General features: G+C 43.9%; 1 protein-coding gene across 1 annotated transcript; it reads left to right on the top strand.

Moving 5' to 3' along the window:
- The first annotated feature begins 4,101 nt into the window (after positions 1-4,101).
- Positions 4,102-21,748, top strand: LOC123428758 (anthocyanidin 5,3-O-glucosyltransferase-like). Its single transcript, XM_045112914.1, has 2 exons — positions 4,102-4,234; positions 20,355-21,748. The coding sequence occupies exons 1-2, from the start codon at positions 4,102-4,104 to the stop codon at positions 21,746-21,748; spliced, it is 1,527 nt and encodes a 508-aa protein (XP_044968849.1).
- Positions 21,749-22,114: the final 366 nt, after the last annotated feature.

The following is a 22,114-nucleotide window of genomic DNA, read 5'->3' as shown; positions in this document are numbered from 1 at the left end:
GTCCACGAAAATATCGAACGGAAATCTTTCTCATGAGTTTGTTCTGGCTTGTTTCATAAGCCGCACCCCTTTGCTTTGTTGAAATGTGGTAATTCGTGTTGCTTCGATGTCAAGTGGTGATTTCAGATCTTTCCTAATCTGTGTTCTCATATTTTTTATGTGAGAATGCAAATCCTTTTGCTTAATCAATTCTCTTGTTAATTCTTGTCAACCGGAGTCGTCGTATCAGTTCCATTTAACCGGTGTGCTCCTCTTCAAGTGTACTCCATCCTCTTTAATTTTGCAAGATCGTTCTCTCATTTCATCCGGAGTTCATCTCATCTGTCCCAAGTCGTCTTTGTTTTTCCCCGCCCTCCCGCCCTTTTCTTCAGTGTTTGGATTTCATCCAAGTGCCTTCCTATTCAGTGATGCTTCCGCTATCTCTTCTTCCTTTTTGTAGCCGGTAATTCATTGTGAACATTCTCAGGAGTCGAGTTCATCATTTCTTCATTTTGTTCCTTCCCGGTGAATTTAATTCAATTGTCCGTGTTCATTATATCCTATTCATCCTTGTAATTTTCCCATGTTAGAATTCTCATGAGCCTTCCTTGTTGTCATTTCTCTCTATTCTACCCGGAGCGTTGAAGTTATCCCAAACGTTTCTTGTTCTCAATTCTGTAATTATTTCGAGGTGCTAACCTCACCTAGTTTTCTTATTCCGGTGCAATATCTCTCGTTCTAGCAATTGTTTCAACGGTGGTTTCTTTGAGTGAGCCCATAACCCACAGGTTCTTCCCAGGATCTTACCTGGCTCTTTAACTTTTCCTGGAGTTCTCTATTTATTTCAACTATGACGTAAGTATGAATTTCATCAGTCATATCCCTTCTCCAAGGTCTATTCGTATTTAATTCTCATATTGACTCAACCTTTCATTCTTCATTATTCCGGAGTGTCTCAGTAGTTCTTGGTGTTGTTTCTCGTCATCATTCTCAGCTTGCCATCCGAAGGAGTGTTTCTCTCGAATCTTGGTTCATTCTCTTGAAGATTTATCTTTTCAGCTTGTGCCATCATCTTGATTTGTTTCCAATCATGAGAGTCTGTTTCTTGCTATCCGGTGCATTTCTGAGTTGTTTTCTTCCTCGATCCTCCGAAGGCCATCATTTCAGAAGATACTTCGTTCTCAGCTTTCGGCTTTCATCCTCAATTCTTCCCCATTGTTGTCTCTTCGTTCGTCTCTCATTTATTCCGATGCCTTATTCAAGTTTTCTCTCAGGTGGCTTATGATCTCTTCATTCTCTTGTTTCTCCATTGATTCTTGGTTTTCCATTCAACTGTGATTTCTTACCGGTGCTTCCTTCAATTATGCCTCAAGTGGTGCTTATCTCCCTATCTCTTCAAAATTATTTCAAGAGGAATAAGTGGTATGCTAAATCCGTTGCTTGTCATCAATTAAACTTGATGAAGGATAAGCATAACATAAATCGTATTCTTGTTCACAGTAATCTGAATTCTTCTTCCGGAGGGGCTCATGGTTTCAATTCTTTTCTCGTGTGCTTATCTTTTTCCGGAGTTCCAAGTTCTTTTAAGTATCTCTTTGTGAGGCTTCATCTGAATCCTGGCAAGGTCATAATCTTATTCTTTTCTACCTTGTTATCTTTGCATCGTTCATTTGTATACGGAGGTCCTTCATGGTGGTTCATCAAGGTTTCAATCCATTCTCAAGTGTTCTTCAAGATTCTATTGGAGAACCTCAAGTTTTTATTATCTTGCATTTCCAAGTGCATTTGTTCTTCCTTTATCCTTTGAGGTGGTATTATAGCATTCTTGTTAGTGTAGGAGCCTCGAAGAGTTTTCTTTCAAGAATGAGATAATTAAACCCACCAATTCTATGATCATGAGATATTTCAACCCATGATTTCTTCATTGAGCAATCTTGGTTTGGATTTCACCTAAAGCTTTTCTTATGGATTGTTGCTATCATGGTGCTTGTCATTAATCCAAGTTTTCAATGTATCCTCTTGGTGTAAGAGATTGTTCATATCTTGTTTATCCCAATCTTTCCTTGTTTCTTTTAGTGGTTGTTTGTCACCTCATATTTGTTGAGATGATTTTCATAAGCCCACTATTATCTTGTTCTTTTCGTTGTTGGTTTTCCAACTACTCTATCAATTCTCTATCCGGAGGCTCTTCAATTCTATTGTGATGATAGTTGGCATTCTTTCTTCATTCTCTTCTTCCGCTTGAGCTAGTCCTATTCTATTGTTCCGGAGGCATTGTGTTGTTGCTCTTTTGGGTCAATTTTGTTGTTCTATCAAGATCATGGTGTTCCCTTGTTCTATTTAGTTGTTTGTTATGTATATTGTCTAAATCTCTCTTCTTATCGAATTTTTTGTCCCAATTTCCTACCGAAGTGCTGCCGAAATTTTCCGTGAATTCTTGCTTCTTTCTCATATCTGTCCTCATCTCTTTGCAACCTTCAAGGATCGTTGGTTTCACTCGTTTGTCAAAGAAGCGACTAAGTTTTCACCTCTTGTTCTTTCTCATCCTCTCCCTCCTTTCATTCTTGGATCTCGGGGCGACATCCTCTTGTAGTGTAGGAGAGTTGTGACAGCCCGATGCCGACGTTCCAGAAGATTCCCCTCTCTTTCCATTTTCGTCGTGTGTCTATTTTTATTTGTCGCATCATCATCGCATCATGCGCATCATCAGCATTGCATCGGTATCCCGTTGCTGCCAGTTTTCAAAACTTGCATCCGTTATTAGTTGCCGGTTCTCGTCGTTGTCCGTTCTGAGCCCGACCACACTCGCACGCGCCCGCGGCATCGTCAAGACCTTGTTTTTATAACGTGTTTAAAACTTTCTCCGATTGAGCTGGAACTTGGCGTGCAGTCTGAATTTAGTGTAGGTAGGTCGTCTATCGAATTTCATCGCGATCGGAGCTAGTTTGTTACCCGTGCCGTTTATTATATAGCGGCACTATAGCTGGTCAATTGTCGGACGTTGCGGTATTTCAAACTCTGTCACCGGGTTGCCCGTTTTCCCTCTCATCTTTGCCTAGCCCCTCTGCACAGTGCGTCGACCCTACGCACAATCCAGTCCGAAAACCTCCCGGAACCCGAGCCCGGCGGTCGTGACCGTTGGATCCGGATCAACCCCGTTTTACCGCAGTCAGTCATGGGTTTGTCCATTGGACTCCCTAGCCTATTCATTCTCGACCGTCCGATTTATATCGGAGGGTCCAGTCAGTCCTATCCAAGCCCACCTAATTATTTAAGCAGGCAAACCCTAGTCCAATCAGTCCCATCTGCCGCCACCGCACTTCACCTGGTCTTCTTCCTCGATTTTTCCTCCACCCCAATCAGGCGCCAGATCCATTCCTAGTTTCCCCACCAGACAACCCGCGCAGTCACTTCCCGATTTGCGAGCCAGCCGCCACTTCCGCTCGATCCCCGAGCCCGTGCATGCCGCGTCCCCGCTCGCGCAGCAGGCTCCGCCCGTGTCCTTCGGCGTCTCCTGCCGACAGCAGCCTCGGTAGCGTCGCCTTCCCTTGATCTGGTTCGAGCCTCCAGATCGGGAGGCAAAACCGAGCCGCCCCGCGCGTCAGGTGGCTTCGCCAGGGCCGTTCTTCCCGCGATCTGGGGATCCAGATCGGGCCCCGCTGAGACAGCCGCCTCCCAGCGCCTCGTGCCAGCGCCGCCACATCCTCCTCGTGTGGAGCCGGCGCGAGCGCGTCGCCCGCCTGGCCTCCCCGCGCATTGACCAGCGTTGCGGTTCCTCCCAGCGCCAGCAGCTCGGTCCTCCAGCAGCGATCTAGGCCAGGCCCTCCCTTCTCTTCCCTCCCTGCCTCCTCTCTCTCTCCCCTTGACCTCTCCCTCTCCTTGTTCCCGTGATGCAGAGAAGCACGCTGCAGCTCTATGTGAAGGCCAGCCCGATGGAGCTTCATGCTGCCGTTGCTGTGATCGACCTCGGCGGTCCCCGTCTTTGGGAATGGAGCAAACGCCCCGGATCCGCCTCCCTCGCCTCGCCTGGACCCCATGCCGGCATCACCGCAGCATCCGCAGCCTGCATCCCCAGCGACATGGTACGGACGTGCATCCTCAAGCACGGTAGCAGAGAAAGCCATGTCTGTTTGTATATTCAGTTTGGTTCAGTCAGAGTTACATTCTAATTCATCTCGCGTAGACATCCATTTTGTTCTGAAGCTCGATGTAGCCCAGCTGGTGAGCGCCTTAGTGTGCAACCGCAAGGTCTTGGGTTCAAATCCCATGCACCCCTATTTTTAGTTTGTTATGTTATTGGTACAGGTTGGCCCCTTTGCTTTTTCATTTTGAGAAAAACCCATCTACTGTTGCAATCACTTCGTAGCCCAGCTGGTTAGTGAGCAGCGCTAACACGGGGGAGGTTCTGGGTTCGACTCTAGATCCACCCAATTTTTGGCTTTGCCTTTTATTTTCTTTCACGCACACACATGGGCATTTGGCCCCGATTTACTCTTGGGCCGCTGCACTATGCTGCTTCGGGCCCATGCATGGTTTTTTTTCCACCTGTGTAGATTTAGCTTTTTCCACCACATGCATTTTCTTTTTTAAATGTCGTAGATTTTAAACCGTGCGTCGGATCGGAATAAGTTAGATATGTAAAACGTATAGAATTTCACGTAGATTAATATTTTTCAACTCTCGTGCATGCTTAAAGCTGTTTAGTGTGGAGTTTGTATTGGTTTGTGTGTCGACGTGTTGAAACGGTTTAGGTCGTAACTATTTGTCCGTAGCTCCGTTGGAGATGTGCCATATATGTAAATGGACCAGAACGACGAGTAGAAACACGTGAACCACTTTGTTTTGCCGTTTAACAAACCTAAAATGTGATTAGGACAAATCTGGACAGAATTAAAATTTAACGCGTGGGGTCATTTTGGAGATGCTATAAGTTGCTTTCGGCCTCATTTAAAATGCCTAGATAGATAGATTAATTTGTGCTTCACCCCCTTGCCATGTTAACAACATTTTAAATATTGCCGTGTAAATTAACGGGAGTGAACTAAACAATTAAATGTGGAGTTTCGTCGATATGCAATCTGTTGCATATCGAGCTTCACTTAATGTGTAGTGTTTGATTGTTGTGATTGTCATGCCTTGCATTAGACCATTCATGCATCATATGTGTTATGCATCATGTGGTGAATATCGTGTGTTGATTTGTGTTTCCGGTTTGCTTCGTCTCGATAGAGTTCCGCAAGCGTGTCGGAATGTGAGGACCCGTTCGACTACGATGGTTTGCCGACTCCACCGAGTTGTTCTACTTCCAAGCGGGATCTCAGGCAAGATGATCATTTCTCCAGATACCATTACTATCATAGCCATGCTAGTTTTATCGCTTCTATCGTTTATGTCTCGTTCCCTACCACATGTTAAATATCAGCCTCTCAACAATGCCATGATTACCTTCAACCTGTTCGACCTAGCAAACCACTGATTGGCTATGTTACCGCTTGCTTAACCCTGTGTTAGCGTTGCTAGTTGCAGGTGCAGTTGCTTCCATGTGATTACATGGGTTCCTTGCTATATCACCCTATTAAATGCTATTTAATTTAATGCACCTATATACTTGGTAAAAGGTGGAAGGCTCGGCCTTTCTATCCTGGTGTTTTCTTCCACCTTTGCCCCCTTAGTTTTCGACTACCGGTGTTATGTTCCATAAATGAGCACTCCTAACACGATCGGGGTTGTTATGGGGACCCCCTTGATAATTCGTTTTAGATTGAAGCTGGTCCGGCAAGGCCCAACATTGGTTCTACATTTGCCCAACATAATAATTCTTTTAACATTGAAATGCATAGGGCGTCATGAACCCGAGGAGTAATTTTACATAAACAGGGGGGGCCAGTGCTGATGGTGTTGGTCCCAAACGGTCTGCCTGCAGGGCCACCGCGAGGAAACTGGAGGTTTGGCACCCGTAGCTAGTTCCATCCGTCGTGTCCTGAGAACGAGATACGCGGCTCCTATCGGGATCGTCGACACGCCGGGCGGCCTTGCTGGATTAGTTTTACCTTTGACGAGATATCTTGTGCATCGGGATTCCGGTGATGCTTTGGGTAATCTCAGAGTTGAGGTTTTCCACTAGGGAATCCGACGAGATCGCGAGCTTCGTGATTGAGGATTTCTATGCGGCTTGTGGTAATTTGTGATGGACTAGTTGGAGCACCCCTGCAGGGTTAAATCTTTCGGAAAGCCGTGCCCGCGGTTATGTGGCAACGTGGAAGCTTTGTTTAACACTGGTTCTAGATAACTTGAAGTTAACTTAACTAAAACTTGCCAACTGTGTGCGTAACCGTGATTGTCTCTTTCGTGAGTTCCTTCTCCGATCGAGGACATGGTGGGGTTATCTGTGACGTAGATAGGTGTTCAGGATCATTCTTTTGATCATCAGTAGTTCACGTCCGTTATGCGTAGATCTTCCCCCTCTTATTTCTTGTACTCGTAAGTTAGCCACCAAATATATGCTTAGCCGCTGCTGCAACCTCACCACTTAACCATACCTCACCCATTAAGCTTTGCTAGTCTTGATACCTTTGGAAATGAGATTGCTGAGTCCCCTGTGGCTCACAGATTACTACAACACCAGTTGCAGGTACAGGTAAAGGTTACTTGACGCGAGCGCGTTGATTGTTCATTTGGAGTTGCTTCTTCTTCTTATTCTTCATCGATCTAGGATGGGTTCCAGGCCGACAGCTTGGGATAGCAAGGATGGACGTCGGTCTTCTTTTTTCGTTTGTTTTCGTCCGTAGTCGGACCCTGCTCTTACTCTTGATGAATATGTAATGTACTGATGTGACTCTGATGTAGCTTGTGGCGAGTGTAAGCCAATTCTATATATCTCTTCTTTTCAGTACATGTACTTGTAACGATATCCATTCTTGCGACACGACGAGATGCGCTTCTATCCCTGACGAGGCCCTCGTGCCAAATTGAGGATAGGGTCGCATCTTGGGCGTGACACCTATGCATATGGGTTAGCACACGTGGATTCATGTGAGTACTTGATGTATGTTTTGGTGATCAACTTGCGGGTTCGTGACATTGGGAACCTATGCACAGGGGTTGGCACACGTTTTGACTCTCTGGTAGAAACTTTGGGGCACTCTTTGAAGTTCTATGTGTTGGTTGAATAGATGATTCTGAGATTGTGTGATGCATATCGTATAATCATACCCATGGATACTTGAGGTGACAATGGAGCATCTAGGTGACATTAGGGTCTTGGTTGATAAGTATCTTAAGGTGTTATTCTAGAAAGAACTCTATGAAAGATTGAACAGAAAGAATAACTTTGTGGTGGTTTCGTACCGACAATAAGCTCTTCGTTTGTTCTCCGCTATTAGTGACTTTGGAGTGACTCTTTGTTGCATGTTGAGGGCTAGTTATATGATCCAATTATGTTATTATTGTTGAGAGAACTTCACTAGTGAAAGTATGAACCCTAGGCCTTGTTTCCACGCATTGCAATACCGTTCGTGCTCACTTTTGTTACTAGTTACCTTGCTTTTCTGTATTTTCAGATTACAAAAACCTATATCTACCATCCATATTGCACTTGTATCACCATCTCTTCGCCGAACTAGTGCACATATACAACTTACCATTGTATTGGGTGTGTTGGGGACACAAGAGACTCTTTGTTATTTGGTTGCAGGGTTGCTTGAGAGAGACCATCTTCATCCTACGCCTCCCGCGGATTGATAAACCTTAGGTCACCCACTTGAGGGAAAATTGTTGTTGTCTTACAAACCTCTGCGCTTGGAGGCCCAACAACGTCTACAAGGAAAAGGTTGCGTAGTAGACATCAGTGACCTCCCGCGAGGCCCATGGCCTGCCTCATGGTGCCAGACCTTGTGTAGGGCCTCCTTGGCCTATGGCTAGCCCACCGACAGGCTTCCAAGACGATGGTCCACCCCAGTGTTGTGCACCGTAACCGCCTCCTTACATAGGCATGATGGTGCTACACCTCGTAGTAAGCAAGATATAGTTTGTGCTCATAAAGTATAGTTTGTGCATTCACGAGAAGCACATATGTGCGCCAGTCGTGCTTCTTCGTAAAAAGGGAAAAGTACATCTTCTTGTTCTACTATGAGAAGGACACGTGTGTTTCCGCGAGTATGGGCTTTCAAAAAAGTGAAAACTACAACGGCTCCGTTTTTATTCTTTTTTCGGTTGTAGTTTTTTTCGGATTTTGTTTTTCATTTTTCATTTTTCATTCTTTTTGTGTGAAAAAATCGTCGAAGCATATTAACATGGGCCAGATTTTAGAGATCTGTACACGAGAAATTTAACGATGAAAACGGTTTGGTATTTGGGCACATGGTTAAAGAGATAAAACATTCTAAATAAATGACTGAGAAGGTGAAGAGTGTCCTTTGCAAGTGCTAACCCTTAACTAATGATTTCTTTAATGAAGACATCATGATTAATCCATTGGACGACTAGCGAATGCAAATCCTATTTCATGCTCGTAGTGTCAAAGTAACATTTTTCAAATGATTTGCTGCTTGTTTTTCTTCTTCTTTCAGTTTTTGTGTGTATTCCTTTCTTCTTATATATTTTAGTTTTTTGGTTTTTTCCTTATTTTTTTATAAGTCTAACTTTCTCCACATGAAACACAGTAGAGGCTTTTCAAAATATGTTTACCACGTTCTTAATGCATGATGAACATTTTTTATATAGACATGGAACCTTTTTCAAACATATAACAATATTTTTTATTCCATGATAAACATTTTTAACACATGTTTGACATTTCTTTGAATTCCCAAACTTTTAAAATATATATTGAGTTCCTACTTGTGAACGGTAGTTAACAAACAAAATTATATATTTTCTATGAATTGATTTAAAAAATGTTATTGGGTCACGCTCGGACGGCCGATATGGCCTTGCGCTGATAATGAATGGCCAGCACCAAAAAAAATGTAAATACGTCAATGGTGTTTGAACTTGTCACAGATGTTCGGTTTAGTGTCTGAAATTGAAAAATACGTTAAACTGTTCTAAAACTGCAAATACGATGCTAATTTCAATCATATACGTAGAGTCCGCCCATGTGGCACTGTATACGACTGACTTGCCAATGACATGACATGCGGGCCACTTATAGCAACGAAACATGATTACTATATGTCTTTATGATTAGTGAGCCCCGCCTATTATCTATGAAATACTATTTAAAATATAGTACATGAAATACTATATAAAACATAGTACATGAGTGTTCAAAAATGTTTACTTAATATTCTTTTTGAAACATATGTATGTTTTTTAAAACAGTATGTGAATATTTTTAGAAGTACATGAACATTTTTTAAAAGTTTCACGTACTTCTATAAATATTCACGTGTTTTCTGAAAACCATATATCTAATTGCAAATATATATATGAGTTATAACCATGTCTGTATAATATAACTATTAAACATATTTAAATTAGTAGTAAATATTATTTTATTTTTCAAACATTTGAATAATTATTCACATATTTTTGTAACTCATAATTATCTTGTTAATTAAAATGTATGCATAAATAAAAATACTTATAATTTAAAGGCTGTATATGTATACTTGTAATATAACTCACATATTTTAATTTTTTGCATTAGGTAATCATTTTTAAACACTAATATATTATGTTTAAAATAATATTTCACAAATTAGTAGGGAATAATTCGAAAAAATACAGGAACTTTTTTAGTAAGATATTTTATTGTAAACCATTGTATATTTATTTTGTGTGCACACGAATATTTGCGTACAATGAGGTAATTATTTATGTACCACAAATATTTGTAACCGACAGCATGGCATGGAGCCCTGTTTATGAATTTTTAATAATATGTTCGCATGGATATTTTTAACCACGAGGTAATTCTAAATAACGCATGAATATTCGAATCTAACTTTTATTATTATGATTATTGTTTGCATATGTTTTTTATTTTATAAAAAAATCATACTTTGTGCTCTACATTAAACGTCAGAAGCTATAGTTGACAAAAAATTTAAAGTGGACGTTCTGGCTAGCCAATGCTGCACTTTGACTGTAGGTCGTGACCGAATTCTGTCTACATGATTTTTCATTTTAATTTTCTGCTAGGCAGGGCCTATTAGTCATATAGTAATATACTCGTTGCTATAAATGCGTCCCATGCCATGTCACTGCCAAGTCAGCCACACTCTACGTATACAAATGGAGTATACCAATGAAATTGACACTGTATTTACACGTTTGTGTCAAGTTTTAAAACCAGTTTGATGTATTTCTCAAATTCACGCACTAAATTAAACACCCGTGTCAAGGTCAAACACCATCGATGTATTATCTCAAAAAAAAAAAAACACCGACCGATTGAACACGTCATGCATGACCTCAACCTCATTTACTTGTTTCCTGGAAGAAACAAAAAAAACTTGAGTAACTTCTTAATTTCCAGCCTCTGTACGTAGCTGTGTGTTAGTAACATTTCAGGACAGTCAAACAAGGGATACAATGCATGCACGCACTGTTTGGATCTGACAGAAAGTATATATCTGGACAAATGTAGGAAGAATGTGTACCCGTACAATCGTCGTTTTCTTCCGCCCAAACATCCCTTAAAGAAAAAAGGCAAGCATTTCAATGGCAAGGCAGAACCCCGGGGGAAGCCTGTCATCCGTAATGGTGCTGAAGTATTTGATATGGTCAAAAATTTAAAAGTAACCTTTGGAAAGGGTCCTGGCGGCCAACCTGTTCCTAACGGCCCTGATAAGCGCGTACCCATGTGGAAGAAGAAATCTATATTTTGGGAGCTACCCTACTGGGAAGTCCATGAGGTCCGCTCGGCAATCGACGTGATGCACCTGACGAAGAATCTCTGCGTGAATATTCTAGGCTTCCTGGGCTTGTATGGGAAGTCAAAAGATACACCGGAAGCACGGGAGGACCAGGAACGTCATAAAGGAAGAGATGGCATGCATCTAGGGCAGTTTCAAGGGCGTGCCAGCTACGCTCTTACTAAGGAAGAGAAGGAAATCTTCTTTGAAGTCCTTTTCAGTATCAAGGTCCCGACTGGCTTCTCGTCGAATATAAAGGGAATCGTAAATATGAAAGACAAAAAATTCCAAAACCTAAAGTCTCATGACTGCCACGTGCTTATGACGCAATTGCTTCTGGTTGCATTGAGGGGAATTCTACCGGAAAATGTTCGCCTGGCAATTGTGAAGGTATGTGCATTCCTCAATGCAATTTCTCAGAAGGTAATCGATCGAGAAAGTCTATCAGATTTACAGATTGATGTGGTCCAATGTCTGGTCAGCTTTGAGTTGTTGTTCCCGCCATCCTTCTTCAATATAATGACACACCTCCTAGTTCACCTAGTCGAAGAGATTAGAATTCTCGGTCCTGTGTTTCTACACAATATGTTCCCCTTCGAGAGGTTCATGGGAGTCTTAAAGAAATATGTTCGTAACCGTGCTAGGCCAGAAGGAAGCATCTCCAAGGGCTATGGAACAGAGGAGGTCATTGAGTTTTGTGTGGACTTTCTTCCTGACCTTAAGCCGATTGGTGTTCCTGAATCTCGGTATGAGGGTAGGCTGACAGGAAAAGGCACACTAGGAAGGAAAGCAAAAGTATGTATGGACGGGCATTCTTTCTCTCAAGCACACTACACAGTTCTACACAATTCTACCGTGGTGGCTCCGTATATCGTGAGATACAAGAATATTCTACGCTCCGAAAACCCGGGGAAGGCTGACTCTTGGATTAAAGGGGAACACGAGAAGACTTTCGGCAGTTGGTTGCAGACACATCTCATGAATGACGACACCGTTGGAGATGAGCTGTACTATTTGGCCAGGCCACCATCTTCGACTATATGTACTTTCCAAGGGTATGAGATAAATGGGAATACATTTTACACGGTTGCCCAAGATAAAAAGATCACCAACCAAAATAGTGGTGTCCGCTTTGATGCAACAGACGAGAATGGGCACTGTTTGGAAACATATTACGGGTACATAGAGGAGATATGGGAACTTGACTATGGACCTACTTTTAAGATCCCTTTGTTTCGGTGCAAATAGGTGAAGCTGACAGGAGGCGGGGTAGTTGTAGACCAAAAATACGACATGACAACAGTGGATCTCAACAATCTTGCGTACATGGACGAACCATTTGTCCTAGCCAATGATGTCGCTCAGGTTTTCTATGTGAAGGACATGTCTACAAAAACGAGAAAAAGAAATCAGCAAAAGAAGATATCGTCCGATGAGCCAAAACGCCACATAGTTCTTTCAGGGAAAAGAAACATCGTGGGAGTAGATGACAAGACAGACATGTCAGAAAATTATAATAAGTTTCATGAAATTCCGCCCTTCAAAGTGAAAACTGACCCAAGCATCCTACTGAATGATGAAGATTCTCCATGGCTACGACCCAGAAGAAAACAGAAATAATAGATAGGAATATTGGTGCAATAATGTTATAATGTATTAAACCTTTTATGTAATGCATGTATGGAATGTACTAAATTTCAAACACTTTTCATTTACATAGTATCCATGTAAGAGATGAGTTCTCGTTCGAAACCCTCATACTTCGAGAGAGATTGTCCGTTTTGTACACGAAGTGCATCCAGTTTTTGTCGTAGCCCTCTCAACTTTTTAACACATGCTATGTGGGTGAAATGATGATAGCATGCCAACTTTCAACATTTTCAGAGTTCATTTGTAGTGCTTTTCAATTTCAGGGTCAAATTGGCGATTCATCTCTATTATAAAATTAAATATATCAAAAAACCATTGCAGAACATATGACCAAATTAATACAAGTTCATCATCACATTAAAGCCAAAGAAGAGTAGTGACCAAATATTATTATTGCGAAAAATAAATACATAAAGTTCTCTCATAAAACAACATACAACTATGTAAAACATTTAAATGCAACAACAAACGCGATCAAAATCGCAACTAAGGTAACAATTGACCCAATAGCATAATGATACCAAGCCTCTTTATCAATGGCATATTTTCTAATATTCCTAATCTTCAAGCGCATTTCATCCATCTTCAAGCGCATTGCATCCATGTTCAACCGCATCGCATCGATCTTCATCTTGCGATCATCGATGACATCAGCGACATGCAACTCCAGTTCCATATTCTTATCCTCAATTATTTTCAATATTTTCTTCAAGTATTTGTTTTCTTTTTCAACCAAATTTAACTTCTCGACAAGAATTTTTATGTGGGTTGGAATTTCCGGTTCACATACCTCCTAGATTAAAAAAATATATGTCACGTTGGTCGTCATAATTGTCATAAACACTAAATAAAATAAATAGTTATAAAAGATAATATATACCACATCCGAATCATAGACAGGACGAGGGCCGACGGAGGCGGATACCAAAACCATCGCACTATATAATAACAAAAAATAATGAAAGTTAGTAATTTATACAAGTATGTATCTAAATCATACAAGTAAGATTTTTTTTAAAGAAGATAAGAACAAGAGGCTCACCACGGTGGTGCTCGCGACGAGATTGGCACGGGGCGATCGACAATGGTGAGGACGGGCACGGGACGACACCCTACGCATGTGCAGACTCTAAGAAGTTAATTTGAGCATTTGAAATGAGCTACACTAGCAGTGACAAATGAAAGGATGAAGTAGCTAACCTTTTAAAACACTTGTGCAGTTGGTGCACGGCCAAACCTAGACAAATATTAAGGAAAATGGAGCTTGGAGCTCGAGCTTGGAGAGGAGAAAACTTAAGTAGAGTGGCTCAGGCATTTCATCGAACACGTCATGTGCATGAACTAGAGTGGCAAGAGCATGGCATGGACAACTTCAACAACCAAAAAACAAGGGATATGGTGGGTAGGGGCGAGGGTTTATATAGGCAACACTTTAGTCCCGGTTCTTGCCACGCCCCGGGACTAAAGGCCCCAGCTTCCCGCCTTCTGGTCTGCCAAAAAAGGGCCTTTAGTCCCGGGTCGTGGCTCCACCCGGGACTAAAGGGCGTCTTTAGTCCCGGATCGAGCCACGCCCCGGGACAAAAGACCCCTGCTTCCCGCCTTTTGGTCTGCCGAAAAAGGGCTTTTAGTCCCGGGTCGTGGCACCACCCGGGACTAAAGGGGTCTTTAGTCCCGGATCGAGCCCCGAACCGGGACTAAAGATCCACCTGTATAAGCGGGAGTTAGAAAATTTTGAACCCAAATCGTCCATTTCTCTTCTTCTTCCTCTCGTTCGCCTGCCCGGCGCGGCACAACGACGAACTCGACGACGCCGTCAGGCTGCCCGCCGTCCTGCTCGCCGCCGCCTGCCGTCCTCCTCGCCATCGCCGTCATCCTGCTCGCCGCCGCCGTCCTCCTCGCCGCGCGCCGCCCTCCTTGCCGCACGCCGTCGACACCTCCGGCCGGTAAGCCCCTGGCCCCCTCCTCCCCAACACTCCGGCCGGTAGAAGAAAAGAAGAAAAAGGAGAAGAAAGGAAGAAAAAGGAGAAGAAAAGAAGAAAAAGGAGAAGAAAGGAAGAAAAAGGAGAAGAAAGGAAGAAAAAGGGAAGGAGAAGAAAAGAATAAAAAGGAGAAGAAAAGAAGAAAAAGGGAAGAAAGGAAGAAAAAGGAGAAGAAAGGAAGAAAAAGGGAAGAAAAGAAGAAAAAGATTTTTTTTGTCATTTAATTCCTATTGTTATTAGGTTTGTACTAGATTATTAGGGTTAGTAATATGTAGAATTAGGAAAAAGGAAAATAAGAAGAGGAGGAGAAGAAAAGAAGAAAAAGGAGAATAAGAATACGAGGAGAGGAGAAGAAGAGGAAAAATAGAAGAAGAGGGAAGTAGAAGAAGAGAAAAAATTAAAAGAGTAGGAGAAAGGAAGAAAAAGGAGAAGAAAAGAAGAAAAAGGAGAAGAAAGGAAGAAAAAGGAGAAGAAAGGAAGAAAAAGGGAAGGAGAAGAAAAGAAGAAAAAGGAGAAGAAAAGAAGAAAAAGGAGAAGAAAAGAAGAAAAAGATTTTTTTTGTCATTTAATTTCTATTGTTATTAGGTTTGTGCTAAATTATTAGGGTTAGTAATATGTAGAATTAGTAAAAAGGAAAATAAGAAGAGGAGGAGAAGAAAAGAAGAAAAAAGAGAATAAGAAGAGGAGGAGAGGAGAAGAAGAGGAAAAATAGAAGAAGAGGAGAAGTAGAAGAAGAGAAAAAAATTAGAAGAGGAGGAGAGGAGAAGTAGAAGAAGTGAAGAGGAGAAGTAGTAGAAGAAGAGGAGAAGTAGAAGTAGAAGAAGAAGTAGAAGAAGAGGAGAAATAGAAGAAGAGGAAAAATTAGTTTAGGGTTACAAGAAGAAGAAATATTTTTTTTGTCATTTAATTTTGCTATTGTATAGTTTATATGCTTAAGTGTTAATAGTGTTTCTTAGATTATTGCTTAATTTTGCTATTGTATATGCTTAAGTGTTAATAGTTTAATTTTGCTATTGTATATGCTTAAGTTTTAATAGTTTATTTTTAGCAAGAAAATTAATAGAACTAGTTTAATTTTGCTATTGTATATGCTTAAGTGTCCGGGACTGGGCTCCGCCGACTGGTATTTTAGAGTTTAGGTTCTAGCCAAGACCCGGGACTAAAGGTCCTCCTATATAAAACGACACTTCGAAGTTTCCAGCCCCTCTTATATAGTTTGTTAGTTTATTAGTTAATCAAATGTCCGTTTTTTGCAGAACTATGGATCCACATATCAGGAACCTCGAAGAGGAAGAACTTCTCGAAGGTATAATCAAAGACGGCCCCGACGTTGAACCAGCTGTATCTCCGTCGTCATATCTAAACGCCTCCGGATATGGAATGGAGGTCGAGCGACACGAAGATGAAGCCGATGGGGCAGGAGATAGGTCCAATGACGGAGAAGGTGATAGCTCCACTGATGGAGAAGCCGGTGGAGAAGCCGTTGAAGAAATAATAAAGTCCGGCGAGGTATACATATGAAGTTCGACAATCACTTGTAATATGTGAAAAATATTGGAGATAACTCTATATTGTATACATATACATTCATTTGACGAATGTTTCTCCCTCTTAGGCCTCCACATCGAGCAAAGCTACGAAACGAGGCCGACTAGAAAGTTGGATGCACAGACGCATTACACCTTTGAGGTGATATTGCCTACGGGCGAACCCAAGCTTCCTAAGAATGCTGCTGACACATTCAAGAAGCAATGCGGAGTTCTCGTTAGGTATCACGTCCCGATCAGCGTTCGGGAGTGGAACGAGCGCAAAGGGGCAGCCGATAGTGACTATGTCGCCGAAAGGTACAAAGATAATCTTTGGAATGATCTCATGTCACATTTCAACCTGCCAGAATGTGAGAATGAAGACGCCACAGACAAACTGAGGGCCAAAGTCAAGCAGTGGACTCTAAAGAAGATGGCCGAACTGTTCCGTAGCTAGAAGAAGAAGATATGGAAAAACTATCTGAAGACAAAGAAGTGCCAGTATTCGAGGGGTATCTAGCCAAGCAGGCGAATCACTGGAAGGCATTTCAAGAGTACAAGGAGTTAGAAGATGCCCAGGCATTATCAGAAAAAAACAAGATAAATGCCGACAAGAATAAATATCATCACAAGCTGGGGCCAGGGGGCTATGAGACTGCTATCCCAAAGTGGGATAAGAAAGAGCAAGATCTGCTAGATAAAGGCATCGTACCTGAACCACTCCGTGATGAGTGGGAATTGAGAGCAAGAAATTGGTTCCTTGCGCATGGTGAGTCGTACGACGAAAAAACAGGGGACATCATCTGCAGTGACGGTCTTAGGATACCCAGGGAGAATTGGAAAATGATAGTGAAAGAAATTAAGGAGGGAAAAAGAAAGTTCACTGCAGATAGAGAGAAAGATTTGCTCACATTGGTCCTCGGCAATGACGAACATGGAGGACGAACGCGAGGCTTCGGTCCTTCTTACCCGTGGTGGCTTGGGTTTGCCAGAGACCAAGACACTTACAGAAGCCGAGAGAGAGCAAAGAAGCGGCAGCAGGATGAGGAGAATGACAAGTTCAACCAGTTGCTTGCCAGGATTAACGAGCAACAGAAGCAGATTGATGAGCTTAGAGGAGTAGCGCGCGAGGAAGATCCTGCACTTGATATTACCGGCGCCCCATCTAAGCGGAAAAGCAGTGTGGCTGAATCTGAGGCCCCGCCCGACGATGCACGAAGAATGATAGAGGGCGGTCCCGGCTACCCCGTGGATGGAATCAAGGAGTCAACATCATGTGAACTCCATCAGAAATTCAAGAACATATCCACGAAGGTGGCCGTCTGACAAGCTTTACCTTCTGGCCCTGATGCACGCTGGCATGGCCGTGAGATTCCAGCTGGCTTTGCTAAAGTCGAGGTGGATCAAATCCTGACGGGGTTTCATGATATGGAGCTCGACATAGCTGGACCCGAAGATGAGAGGACACTCGGAGAAGTACTGGGTGGAGTCATCCTATGGGACAAGAACTACATCAAGCTTCCAGGCTCGGCCCCAAGGACAACACCTCCTCCGAGTCGTCGCAAGTCACCTACACCTCCATTACCTCCAAGCCCTCCACATGACGTCGGCCAGCACAACACGAGTCCATCTCGATCACCGCCGCCGGACTTGGGTCGCCCGTCTCCGCCGCCGCCCGCTCCGGATACTAAGCGGGAGTGTGCCACCAAGAACGCTCCGCCGACGATTCCTAAGCCACGGAGCCCCCCAAAGCGCAAACGGTCGCCCCTCCCAAAGGTACGTCATGCTAATCTTCCTATCAGACCTTATGATCGTACCCCCGAGGAAAACGCCAAGATAGCAAAGGAACATCATGATGCGCAGATGAAAAAGAAGGAACCCGAGCCCCGCCCGGAATACACCGAGAAGCAAATAGCATTTGCAAAATACTTCACGACCCTTCCATCACAGTATGACTTACACCATAAGCCTGATGACTATACACGCACATTGCAGAAGGAAGTGAAAAAGAGTAGATCACCTCCAAGCCCTCCACATGACGTCGGCCAGCACAACACGAGTCCATCTCGATCACCGCCGCCGGACTTGGGTCGTCCGTCTCCGCCGCCGCCCGCTCCGGATACTAAGCGGGAGCGTGCCACCAAGAACGCTCCGCCGACGATTCCTAAGCGACGGAGCCCCCCAAAGTGCAAACGGTCACCCCTCCCAAAGGTACGTCATGCTAATCTTCCTATCAGACCTTATGATCGTACCCCCGAGGAAAACGCCAGGATAGCAAAGGAACATCATGATGCGCAGATGAAAAAGAAGGAACCCGAGCCCCGCCCGGAATACACCGAGAAGCAAATAGCATTTGCAAAATACTTCACGGCCCTTCCATCACAGTATGACTTACACCATAAGCCTGATGACTATACACGCACATTGCAGAAGGAATTGAAAAAGAGCAGATCACGTGCAAGTGCAAGTGGGAGCAAATCAAGTTCAACTACAAGCAAGAAAAAGTCAGACGTTCCTCAGCTTGGACAACAGGCCAAACAGTCGATCCCACCCCTCAAGGTGTTAACCGAGAATCTTCCCCCTCCGGTGCAGGGGCTAGCTTTTGAAATAGCAAATGAGTTGGTGGCTGAATGTGGTGTCTCGGTTGAAGATTTGCTGGCTTCCCAAGACGACAGGATACCCAAGGTTGTGGTAGCCCCTAAGCCACAGTTTGTCATGGGTGAGCCTTTGGTGAGCAAAGATGATCTCCCAACAAATATGTGTTACTTGCATCAATGGTACTTAAGTGAATCAAAGAATGGGAGAACGATGATCGTGCTGAGTGTCCCACGGGAGTACTACGGCCGCCCCGAAGAAATCCATATCGACTTTGATGAACTCTTCCAGATGTACAATGGCGACGCCCTCGACAAATCGCTTACGAGTTGCTATTGTCTGTAAGTTTTTCAATTCGTTGTCTACATATAACTTGTTTAGTTATTTCAATTCATTGTCTATATATAACTTGTACTCTATTATGCAGAATGAAGATTCTGGATTGTAAAAGTAAGAACATCCTAAATATTGGGTTTATTGACCCAGATAAAATACATATAGCGACGCTAACTGATTATTCCAAGGAGACGGAGGAAAACCTTCTAAGGTTTCTAACAGATCAAAAAATTTGTGACCACATACTGTTTCCATACAACTTCAGGTGAGGGTCTTTACTCTGTTGTGTCCATTCACTTATAAGTGTAATTGATAAGTTACTGACACACACACACACACACACACACACACATACATATATGTATATATATATAGACACACACACACATGTGCAGCTTCGAGACCCTTGGAACAGTTCCAAAGCCTGCAGGCCTTGCTCCAAGGGTAATTTCAATCATTCTTGCGCTCTATCGGTCTTTTTCGATGATTTTCTGATATATCAATTAATGAAAAACTTAGCAAATCATTATCCTTGTCGGGCAGGGTTTGGAAGCGGTTCAAGTGTGTGACTCCCGGTAACTTTCCTGAGAAGCTGACCTTTAGAGCGGCTCAGGTAAGTAGTAGTATGATATACTTGTATTTTCAATACATTTATGATGCTAGATTATTATTTTGATTATATATATTCTATTCTCGTAAAGAGCGACCAGCAGCCACGGGGAACGCATCTATGCGGATACTATGTTTGTGAGACCATTCGCACGTTTACCTCTGAGCACAAGGATCACAGATTCGACGTAAGCAATGAACATTCACACCTCTATTTTTACCCGTCATTCTTTGTTATCATGATTGATATTCATATTGATCTCCTCTTCTTATATAGCACACGGCCATGACGACGAAGGTTCTACCAGAGCAACGCGCGATTGCTGTTGCAGAGGAGCTTGCGGGATTTCTGAGGACGGAAGCTATAGATGACAAAAGACGATTAAGTGTAGGTAGGGGCCATTACTGATGTTCGTCCATGTAATCGAATAGACGGGCTCTAGTCCCGATAATTCAGATCTCCATATAATTGTATATATATGCTCGCTTGTAAGATAAGTTAACCTTATTTATATATATGCATAATTATTTCTATTTAAATTATATGAAAACTAATTTCCGAACACCAAACGAGGCATCATATTAATCTCCCGAACACCTAAACCCTAAAACCCTAAAACCCAAAAATAAGCAAAATCTGAAACTATTTAGTCCCGGCCCGTGTAACGAACCGGGACTAAAGGTCCTGCCCCTGGGGCGCTACGAGGCGCCCACGTGAAGCACCTTTAGTCCCGGCTTGTAACAGGGACGAGACTAAAGGTTAGTCCTTTAGTTCCGGTTGGTGAACCGGGACTAAAGTCCATTACGGGCCGGGGCTAAAGGCCCCGTCCCCACTGGTGCACTCCCCCGTGTCACGCTCCCCTCCGACGTGCGCGCTCGGAGTGACCAGGACAAGATTCTCGGGCGCGCATGCGCCTCCATCCCGAACCTCCGTGAGTTCCTACGCTCCACCACCCCGGCCCTGGCCGCTCTCGTCATCGATTCCTTCTGCAGCGGCGCCCTTGACGTCGGCGCCGAGCTCGGCATTCCGACCTACTTCTTCCTCACCACTTGCACCGCCTGCCTCGCCTTCAGTCTCCACAAGCCAGCCATCGATGAGCAGCAGCAGATCGCTCTCAGCTTCCGAGACCTCGCCGGTGTCTTTGTGCGCGCCCCGGGAGTGCCACCGATTCCGGTAGATCACCTCCCCGCGTTTCTCCTGGATCGCGGCAGCTTGAGCAGTAGGTTCTTCCTGGAACTGCCCGAACGGTTGTGCAACTCGCAGGGCCTTATTGTCAACAGCTGCCGCTACTTGGAGCCGCGCGCCACTGACGCCATCGTCTCCGGCCTCTGCACGTACCGCGGACGGCAAACGCCACCGTTGTACTGCATAGGGCCCCTGATAAGGCCCGAGGAGGCTGGGACCAAGCGCCACGAGTGCCTCGCGTGGCTCGACGGCCAGCCGAAGGCAAGTGTGGTATTTCTCAGTTTCGGCAGCTTGGGCCGGTTCAGCGCGGAGCAGATCAAGCAGATGGCGGCGGGCCTGGAGACGAGCGGGCAACGGTTCTTGTGGGTTGTCCGGCGCCCTACCACAGGTGATGAGCACCAGCCGGCCGACGACCTCGACGCTCTCTTTCCAGAAGGCTTTCTGTACCGGACGAAGGAGAGGGGACTGGTTGTCATGTCGTGGGCCCCGCAACGGGAAGTGCTCGCCCACGGCGCGGTGGGCGGGTTCGTGACGCACTGCGGATGGAACTCGGTGCTTGAGGCGGTCATGGCGGGCGTGCCGATGCTGGCGTGGCCTCTGTACGCCGAGCAGCGCATGAACAAGGTGTTCTTGGTCGAGGAGATGCAGCTGGCCGTGGCCATGGAAGGGTATGTCAAAGAAATGGTGGAAGCCCGGGAGGTGGCGGCAAAGGTGAGGTGGCTGGTTGACTCCGACGGTGGGCGGGAGCTCCGGCAGCGGACTCTCGCGGCCATGCGGCAGGCGAAGGAGGCTCTGGACGACGGTGGTGAGTCAAGAACAGCGCTGCTGCACCTTGTGAGAGTGCAAAAACGCCGGCGACAGCTAGTGGAAATTATGGAATCGTCAACTGAAGAAGCCGCTTTCAAATGTTATTTCCACCTAATAAGTGAGCATGTGCTGACCTCTGAAATGCTGGAAACAGCATACCGGTATCGTGTATGTGTGTCTGCATATTGGAATCATTCCAGTTTTATTGTTCATGTGTTTTAAAGAACGATGTATTTGCATTTTATTGCCTATTTTCTGCATGCAAACTTACTGTTCAATTGTGTGCCGTGGAGAATATGTTCAACAATTATGCCTTTTAGTTCATATGATAGAAAAATAAAATATCATAGAAAATGAGATGACATGTATCTTAAATCATATTAAAAAGAAAATAGGAAAATAGATGCCATTTGGTTCACACAATAGATTTTTTCCAGCGAGTCTAGGCTAATGTTTATTTTTCTATGAAATGTCAAGAATAGTAAGAATTCCTCCCTAGAAATACAAATCAAGGAACACTAAAGGGAACTTTCCGATAGAATTCCTACAAAATTGATTCAAATCAAAGGAGGCCTTGCTATTTTGTGT

The sequence above is a fragment of the Hordeum vulgare genome, chromosome 2H (assembly GCF_904849725.1).
Source record: "Hordeum vulgare subsp. vulgare chromosome 2H, MorexV3_pseudomolecules_assembly, whole genome shotgun sequence".
Classification (NCBI taxonomy): domain Eukaryota; kingdom Viridiplantae; phylum Streptophyta; class Magnoliopsida; order Poales; family Poaceae; genus Hordeum; species Hordeum vulgare.
Note: the sequence above shows the minus strand (reverse complement) of the source record. Positions and strands in the feature narration are given on the sequence as shown.